General features: G+C 40.7%; 1 protein-coding gene across 1 annotated transcript; it reads right to left on the reverse strand.

Annotated features, from left to right (window-relative positions):
- Positions 1-2,247: 2,247 nt before the first annotated feature.
- Positions 2,248-9,374, reverse strand: LOC124279846 (beta-1,4-N-acetylgalactosaminyltransferase bre-4-like). The gene is made up of 3 exons (XM_046715725.1): positions 9,110-9,374; positions 3,997-4,229; positions 2,248-2,310 (listed from the first exon to the last, which is right to left on the reverse strand). Exons 1-3 carry the CDS (start codon positions 9,372-9,374, stop codon positions 2,248-2,250), a joined length of 561 nt encoding a protein of 186 aa, XP_046571681.1.
- Positions 9,375-10,269: the final 895 nt, after the last annotated feature.

Genomic DNA, 10,269 nt, shown 5'->3' on the forward strand with positions numbered 1-10,269 from the left:
CAGCAGTATACAGCTTTTCGCGGCGAGAAAATGTCTGATATTTTACACAATATGCTGAACAAAATAAAAGTGTTGCTTCTGCTGTAAAAATGGAGCTATTATTCTGTATTCTTGAAGATATAGTTCTGGATCCAATGACAGTGGCATAAGCCACTGCGCCACCATCCTTGGACCCATCTGTAAATAAGGATTTGTATGTATTATATTTGCTTTTTAGTTGATTAAATTCTTGTTTATATTGTAATTCATTAATGTCCAAAGTATTTTTATGGATTAAACTTATTTTTAATTTCTCTCACGACGTTATTAAAAATATCTTGGACATCAATGTACAACTTCTAAATGCCACTGAAAGACATGTAATTCATTAGTTTCGGATCTTTTAAACATTGTTAGTATTAGGTCAACTTGTGGACTCACTAATTGCCAAGGAGGAGAAAAAAGAAGACATGAAAGAGATATATTTTCTAGTTTAATGAAACGTTTTATTCTTATTCCTAGAAGTCCATAGTTGATCAAGAAATTCTAAAATGATTTTTAAACATGATTCAGGCAAATGCTTCAAGAGTTGAATATGTATATATATATATTATGTTGCTGTATCAACTCAAGGGTGGTATGGAGCTCATGTAACGAAAATAATTCGTTATAGTCTTCACCATTGTCTGAGTTTAAAATATTTTTTTCTTCTCCTGTTGTTTCTGATACCTTTGAAACTCTGGGACATAATTGGATCATGAAGAATGTTTCGCAAGAGATTCGCCAATTAAATTTGCTATGTCAGGTTTATTAGTGAATACAGCATCACCATCCTTCAGATGGTGAACAGCAGATTTTAAACTTTTGCCGTTTATTCTTTGGATCATGTTCCACACCTTTGACATCGGTGTGCGTGAATTTAGTTTGGAAACATAGTTCCTCCAGTCAGCACTGGCGCAGTTGCTTCTACATCACCAGGGTTGATTGTTCTGAGAATGGTGGGGAAGTGATCACTCCCATATAGGTCGCCATGGACCATCCATGCAAATTCATTATGTACTAAGCAGCAAAAGAAACGTCAGTTTGGAATTTTCCTTCGCAGAAACGAATAACTGTAAACTCATTTAATGTTTACATTGTATATTTTTGACAACATCTCCAACTTTACCTGAGAACAGTTATTACTTCCCAAACTCAGAATGGAACCCAGGAAATGGTCTCAAAACGCAACCTGATCTCGGAGATGGTACGGTGTTCTCCATTTTTTCATGCAACTCATGCTGCACGTGCTGTTCACAAGGACCAGCCCTATAAAATGCACCCCAGAGGAGACTGAATAATGTCATACCAAGGCCGAACAAGGCCGATTTATTGCGCCAGGCCTTTCTCAGAGCGTGGTTACAGGTGCCAATGGTCTTCATCAACCGATTGATGCACTCCATGCATAGACGCTGAGCTGCAGTTATTGCCGCTCGTGGTGGTCACACTAGACACTGAAGTCAAGGGTCTGAATGGACTGCAAACGTTCACCTAATGTCTTGAAACTGTGCTGAGTTATTAATTGATGTGTCAAGATATTGTACACAAAAAATGTTTTTGATCCGCTTATTATGTCCATTTCTGTAATAATTTGATTACAGTGCCTATCTAATTTTGAATTCGTACTTGCGTTCATTTTTGCTGCTGAGTATATAAGGCCGAATCGGTGAGTGATAGATACAGGCAAGAATGTGTTCCCGTTGCTGGATGTAGATAAGTGTCTGAATCATTGAAAATACATAAATTATTATCGGAAATGAATTCAAGGATTTTATCTGTATTGTTAGTATGGACACTTCCCCAAAGCGGGTTGTGTCCGTTCAGATCGCCCAGGATTATACATGGCTTCGGAAGCTGTTTATATAGATTCGTAAGATCTGACAGTCGAATATCAGAAGACGGAGAGATATATAAGCTGCACAGAGTCAGTGCAATGTGCAGGGTGGTACGAAAAAGCGTCAGTGTGAAGATTGGTATTAAGAGGGACATGGCTATGTTTTATACCCTGTCGTACCAAAATGGAAGTACCTCCTGCTTTACCTCCTAGAGGAGAAAATGAGGAGAAAGATAATCACTATACTATCTTTGATTAAAGTGTTCTGTATTTTTCAGATATGTCTCTTGTAGACATAATGCTGACAGTTTAAAATCCTTTGATAATAATTGCATCTCATTAACGTTTGTTTTTCAGTCTTTTGCAGTTCCACTACATTAAAGTCGATAACTGAGTCATGGAGGCTCAATCTGCGATCGTTCACGGGAATGTGAGGAGGAACTATTCCTCCGCCTGTCCTGAGGACAGAGTAATCTCCATATCTAGAGGTCCGAATGCGTTATACGTTGGAACCTCTGAAGGTGACAGTAGATGGTTTGTCTCTTGTTAATTGGTTTCCTTTCTTCTTTTTAGATTGGTTGCTGGCTGGTTTTGATACAGACTCTTGTGATGGCGTCCCGTGAGCAGTTTCATCTGTCTGGGAACCAGACGTAGATCGAGTGACTGGGGTAGTTGGTGTCATGGCTGACGTTGAAGAAATAGGTTTAGCTGACTTCACCTAAGTCAAGTCAGTCTGACATGCAGTAGAGAACATTTCTGCGTTTTACCGCCGTGACACCTGATTTTCAAGCTTTGAAGCTCTGTCCTCCTCTGACATATCATAGAGACAACGAGCCCTGTCTCATATGATACCACGACAAGAGTGAAACGTTCTGTGCACAGACACAGCAACCTCAATATTTGTAAAAATATTGACTGACAACAGATTGAGAGATTGCTGTCTCCGTGTATACTCCACAAGAAGCGAGCCACTTCGGAGATGGTTAACATTTTCCACCTCTCCACAAATTCCGGAAATAGCCTTTGAATGGCGAACGGGTTTAATTTGATCGGTAGAGAGTCTGCATCTTCAATCTCGAGAAACCGAGGCCGTGAATCAACGTTGGAAGGATTTGTTTCATTCGAACGATCTAGATTATCAAGTCGTCTCTTTTTCATTGCGTTGTTGAACCAGCTTGTTGAGGTAGCATGATGAAAGGAAAACGATTCGGCACCCTTGCTCCCCACCCACCATGGAGCGTCAACAAGGACAGTGTCAAATAACACCGGATATCCAAGGTGCTGGGATACTGGGATACAGGGGTGTTATACTCCTTAGAAGTTTACACAGATAGCTCTATGTATCTACCATTTTAATGCCAGGCTGGTTGTTCCCATGACAAGAAATTGGAGATATACATTATTCGGAGGTCAACAACACCAGATTGGCCCATGAGCCTCCGCCTTCTGGCATAGGACTCTAGGCAATTTAATGTCGTCAATAATTAGAATTTGAAAGCCAAGACCAAATAATGTATCAAATATGTGCAATAATGTTCACTATGCACAGGGCCTGGCGTGTCTAGCCGATTGATAGAACCGGACCCATTCTACCAGCCGTCTAGCTGAAGAAAGGGTCTAAGTGGTGTGTTGGGCAAAATGAATACGGTTACAGGCTCCTATTGCCCTCAACCACCAGACTCCCGTCCCCCACCGACAAAGGGGCGCAACCCACGGCAAACAGGTTGCACAAATTGGCCGCCTCTTATGACCAGCAATGGAATGCTGGGGACCTAAACTGCCCCGGGTCCACACGGGGGAAGAGCTATTAGAGATACCCAGCACTCACCACATGGAGGTTGTTCTTCACGAGTGCCAATCACTGTACTAGGTATTCCTCCAACACGATGTTCGTGATCTAACCTGAATACTGTTCACGTGCGAGGCTCGGATCTGACATGTAAGTGTAATATTTTCACTAAGGTGTTTCACTCCAGGTCAAATTAAAGGCAGGATGAAAGTAAGATTTTATACACTGAATTCAAAAGAATGGAGACGACGGATGTCATATATCACAATCTCTTGGCACCTATTTTCACAAACAACGGTAACTGATATTTCGGGTCTCCCTTTCTCAGAGTAAAATTCGTCTTTCCCATACTTACCATTTCAACCACATAAATAGCATAGTCTAGTTGCTGTCGTTCCAGAATGGGGTGAAGGTTGTTGAGGAGGACTTTGAGGTGCTGCTCTCGGTCGCGGTAGGGAACAACGATGGCCACTCGGTGACGGGACTTACAATCCAGAGGTTGGAATCGGCCACCAGGTGTCATGGTTGGATGGTGCCTTTCGATTTCCTCGAATGATACAGGTTCCATATCGACAACCAACGCACCAACTGAAACAACCAGTAAATCCATTTTACATGTTAAGGTTCAATATTATCATAGGCAAGGTAACCACACTCACATGAATGTTTTGAGTCAGCACACTGTGCAGTTAAAACACTTCTAACACAGACATAAAACCCTGGAGATGAAACACTCCTAGGAACCCTCGACCACAGGTTTCTTGCAACTCAGTGATCTGCACAGCGAAATGTGGGGCCTTAGAGGGCGACCAATGGTTTCCTAGATGTAAGGATAACGTCAGGTGATGTGCATGGCATAACAGACTGATCACTGGTGGAAGGTTAGCCTATTGGTTGAGGTCTTCGCACGACGAAACAAAGACTCGGGTTCGATTCTTCATGTGGGTACAATAAATACAGCCTATTTGTGGTATCTCCCCCAAGGATATACGCATGCGCGTTAATTGTCCGCCACCAGAATCCAGCAGTGTACACGCTATTATGTTTGTAAGCGTTATGTCAGTCTGTGCACGTCACAGCTACTATGTTTGTAAACGTTATGTCAGTCTGTGCTCGGCACAGCTACTATGTTTGTAAGCGTTATGTCAGCCTGTGCACGCACGTCAAATGTCAGTCTGCTCACAGCTATGTTTGTAAACGTTATGTCAGTCTGTGCACGTCACAGCTACTATGTTTGTAAGCGTTATGTCAGCCTGTGCACGTCACAGCTACTATGTTTGTAAACGTTATGTCAGCCTGTGCACGTCACAGCTACTATGTTTGTAAGCGTTATGTCAGTCTGTGCACGTCACAGCTACTATGTTTGTAAACGTTATGTCAGTCTGTGCACGTCACAGCTACAATGTTTGTAAGCGTTATGTCAGCCTGTGCACGTCACAGCTACTATGTTTGTAAACGTTATGTCAGCCTGTGCAAGTCACAGCTACTATGTTTGTAAGCGTTATGTCAGTCTGTGCACGTCACAGCTACTATGTTTGTAAGCGTTTTGTCAGCCTGTGCAAGTCGCAGCTACTATGTTTGTAAGCGTTATGTCAGTCTGTGCACGTCACAGCTACTATGTTTGTAAGCGTTATGTCAGCCTGTGCAAGTCGCAGCTACTATGTTTGTAAAGCGTTATGTCAGCCTGTGCACGTCACAGCTACTATGTTTGTAAGCGTTATGTCAGCCTGTGGAAGTCGCAGCAGCTACTATGTTTGTAAGCGTTATGTCAGCCTGTGCACGTCACAGCTACTATGTTTGTAAACGTTATGTCAGCCTGTGCACGTCACAGCTACTATGTTTGTAAGCGTTATGTCTATGTTTGTAAGCCTGTGCACGTCACAGCTACAATGTTTGTAAACGTTATGTCAGTCTGTGCACGTCACAGCTACTATGTTTGTAAGCGTTATGTCAGCCTGTGCACGTCACAGCTACTATGTTTGTAAGCGTTATGTCAGCCTGTGCACGTCACAGCTACTATGTTTGTAAACGTTATGTCAGTCTGTGCACGTCACAGCTACTATGTTTGTAAACGTTATGTCAGTCTGTGCACGTCACAGCTACTATGTTTGTAAGCGTTATGTCAGCCTGTGCACGTCACAGCCACAATGGTTGTAAGCATTATGTCAGTCTGTGCACGTCACAGCTACTATGTTTGTCAGCGTTATGTCAGCCTGTGTACATCAGCAGCTACTATGTTTGTAAAACGTTATGTCAGTCTGTGCACGTCACAGCTACTATGTTTGTAAACGTTATGTCAGCCTGTGTGCTCGTCACAGCTACTATGTTTGTAAGCGTGTCATGTCAGCTACTGTTATGTCCACAGCTACTATGTTTGTAAACGCCGTTATGTCAGCCTGCACGTCACAGCTACTATGTTTGTAAACGTTATGTCAGTCTGTGCACGTCATAGCTACTATGTTTGTAAGTGTTATGTCAGCCTACTATGTTTGTAAGCGTGCACGTCACAGCTACTATGTTTGTAAGCGTTATGTCAGCCTGTGCACGTCACAGCTACTATGTTTGTAAACGTTATGTCAGTCTGTGCACGTCACAGCTACTATGTTTGTAAGCGTTATGTCAGCCTGTGCAAGTCACAGCTACTATGTTTGTATGCGTTATGTCAGCCTGTGCACGTCACAGCTACTATGTTTGTAAACGTTATGTCAGCCTGTGCACGTCACAGCTACTATGTTTGTCAGCGTTATGTCAGCCTGTGCACGTCACAGCTACAATGTTTGTAAACGTTATGTCAGTCTGTGCACGTCACGGCTACTACTTCTGCATCACGGATATATCTGTTTAGAAAAGGAAATAGCTTGTAGTGGAAGCTGATGTCAGTAATAAAGCATACAACCCTATGGATAATAACTTCTTGTTTATTGCACAGGGCGAGGTTTCAGTGTAGATTCTTACATCGTTTTCAAGCTAAAGGTGACTACAAACAAGTATTGAGAAGTGTGTTTATCATATTATAGAGGGTGTTTATCAGTGCAATAAAGCAATCTGATGAACTTGGTTTCCAATATGATAAATATGCAAATTAGATCAATACACGAACTACTTTCACAAAACTCCATACACGCCTTGTGAGTCCTAAAACGTTTTAACATTTCATTGATGACGTCATCACGAGTTTACAGGGAGTTTTTCATTGCGCCGTAAACGACCTTCACCTTGGTGTACCGCAGAGTTGTCGTACGTGAATCCTCGATTCTAGTCATATAAATTCACGTACGATTCGCTTCTTTTTAAAGAAAAATAGCATTATATGATAAAGACATTATCAACCCCGTGTGTTTCCGTAACATTAATATCTTATATTAGGAATAAAAATATGCATTAATACATTTTGCATTCCTAATATATGATATTTTTTATTTATTTAATATTGTTTATCTTCACCATCGTTTATTAAATGATAACTAGGATCGTGTAAGTAAAATATGATTTTACTCCCCTGCAAATTGGTAGTTTTCTTTTGTTTTTGGTTTTTGTAATTGATATTTTATTACTGACTCCCTGTTACAGGTAGGGACAAAGGAACCAGGGAATTCCTTGCCCTTGCCCTCTTGGATTCATAAAAAGACATGATAAAGGAATCAGCGTTTTAACAAGATGAAACTGTCACACACACATGCATACCAAATGACACAGTATAAACACGATACAAATGAACCAGATGAATGGTGTGAACACACAGGTGCATATCAAGCAAAGTTAAGATATAATCTTTTCGCAACTTTCATTCACACTTGACCAAGAAATATGGTAAATATACCAACCATCATAACATAACATAAGGAATGAGCATGGCTGGACTCATAGTGAAAAGACTAGAAGATTCAGTATTCTGAAATCAGTCAACTGGAGTCTTGAAACAATGAGAGGTAGGACATCCACTGTTAATAAGATTTATTTTGTTCACATTTATCAGTAAAGATTTGTTTTTCTATTGTATATGTATTTTTCTATTCATATCGGAAATTCTTGAGAGATTGGTTTACCTTGTTTAATTTACATTTATGAATAAAAAACTTCGAAAGAATTAAAATCAAGTAAAAAACCCCATCAGTTATTACATTTTCCTATATACCAAATAAAATGAGTTCTGCACTTAAACTCATGTTATAAAGTGAAGGCTTTTTGGAATAAGTTACTCCTTTGGATAACTAATAGCTGTGACCTAATATATGATACTAATGATACGGAAAACACACGGTGAATAATCTCTATAACATTAACAACAGCACGTAATTGAATAGCAGATGGTACATAAACGACGCCCAGTTTGGGAGTAAGATCAACAAATAACAAGGGGTAATGAAGCCAATAACCGATTAAGAAGTAGATGGATTTAGTGTAAATCGTAAAAAAAGTAAAAAGAAACAAATTTTAAAAAAAATATAGGCTAATAGGATGTTAACTGATAAGAGGTCTGTAGCTTGATTATCACTTCGTTGGACGATGGTAACCGTGGTCTGTTGATCAAAGGTTTGTGGCGGCGGATTACGTGGTTTCCAAAAGTTTTCTTTTCGTGAAATCCATATTCTTGGTGAATAGGATTAGATGACTGGAGAATTTTTGTTGGTGGTCATTAATGATTCACCAACTTTAAGAATGTAACACTGGTGGTAAGGGCCCAAGGCTTCTTCACAGACTCTGTAGCCATGCCCATTCCTCAGACGTGGTTGTCCATGCTGTCGATAGTTTTCACGTGTTTTGGCCCCGCATCGACAGCAGGGGTGTGAATGGTTGAGCATAGTCATTTGGCGTTGGAAACAGTGAGTGCTTTAGAAGCAACCTGAGACAAGAAACCCACATCGTCACAGGAGCCAGGGCGTTGATACTAGTAGCAGTGAACATGTTGTTTGCGGGATGATCTAAAGCCTAGTTGAATTCTGTGTCACACGTTTAACAATAATGGACATGGCCTGTAGATCTAGCATGGATGTGATGACATTGTAACAACAACAACAAACAATATATCGTGAAACACCATTCAATGGCCCTTTTAAAGACCACCCCAAATCGTCTCTAGAAAAGGCGTGAGAAACTCGTGCTTAGAAACACACCCTTTCTACAGTGACCTACACCTTTCCGTCATCTCAAGCATAACATGCTTGACCGTAAGTCGCAAAATGACCTCTTCAAATCTGGACAGACAATCTAAGAAGGTGTAAGTGATAGTGAGTTTGGGTATCCAACTTCTTTTGTCTTAGATCTCTAATGTAATAACTAATGATTGGTTTATAATCTGTGTAGGGGATGAGAAGTGTCACACATTTGTCGAGTGCTGCTTTAGTTCCAGCATCACCCACCGTGTTACCAGAAATTCCAACATGGCTGGGTAGCCAAAAAGAAATGTGGCAACTATACCCACTGTGGTGAATCCCACCATGATACTGTGAAATACAATACTAACTCACCTAAGTTTGGTGGCGTTGGAGGACATAGGTTCATAATGACGTCGTTTGCAGAACTGGAGATGACTGATGTCTGGCGTGATGCTGCCTCTGGCGCTATTTTCAAATCATTTATTTCAGACATCCTCAGTTTGTGCGAGGTACGTAGATTTCTACCTCCGCCTCTAGTGTTACCAAACACAGAGAGGTACACGTTCAGCATCAGCAGTAGAACACACAGCAAGAACAACGACCTCTGGAAACCACAGCTCTTCTTGCAAGACACCATGTTGTGCTCGACAGGAAGAGGTTGATGATCAACTTCTGCTGGCACTAAAAGATTAGATTATAATGCGTTGTTAATGCTTGGAAGCAGGTAGTTATATATAAGACAACAAGTGTGGAGACCTAACAAGGGAAGTCAGAAGTTAATTGTCTTTCATTAGCAATGGGTAATCCATGGCCAGGTACAAATGATACGGACAAGCATTGATATCAGTACTTATCTACATGTCAGTACTATTTATCTCGGCTGTAATTTCGATATTAGAGCTCCGTGCCTAAAAGGTCAGAGCCCTATTGTAATCTCTCGATTTATGATTACTTTCATTGTAAATTATTCCGGCATTTGTGCTCCAATTATAAATCAAGAACCAGTGGTTAGAATCTCTCCAAAAATATCATATGCATGTACACCAGTGGAAACTAATGTATATAAAAGCCCAGATTACTACACCCCAAACAGAGCAGGACAGACAATTCTTTAAAATTAATTCATTTAAGTCAACTTTCAGCTACAATTATCACCGAAACTAAACGTCTGAGGATTCTCATTTTTTGTGCACGTGCGAATCAGATTCCCAACAATTTCGCCAGGACGTGCCAAGTCGCTATCCCTTTCTGAGACAATGAGCACAGACCAAACCATAAGCTCAAACGCTTCCAAATTTTCCAAGCTTGCGTCCACCAACTTCCATCACAACAATTGCCGAGACATATCTTAAATGGCAACCATATTGACTCCTACTCGTATTGACTATTCGGACTTCACTAAATAAAGTGTGGAATATGGTAAGAAGAATAAAAATTTCAGTACTTAAAAACTGACAATAACAAATTGACATCCAAAGAGAACATAGCCAATAAGTTGGCAGAAATAATGAGCGAAACCTCATCAACTGCCA

Source organism: Haliotis rubra, unplaced genomic scaffold, assembly GCF_003918875.1.
Source record: "Haliotis rubra isolate DU_JTF1 unplaced genomic scaffold, ASM391887v1 Scf257, whole genome shotgun sequence".
Classification (NCBI taxonomy): domain Eukaryota; kingdom Metazoa; phylum Mollusca; class Gastropoda; order Lepetellida; family Haliotidae; genus Haliotis; species Haliotis rubra.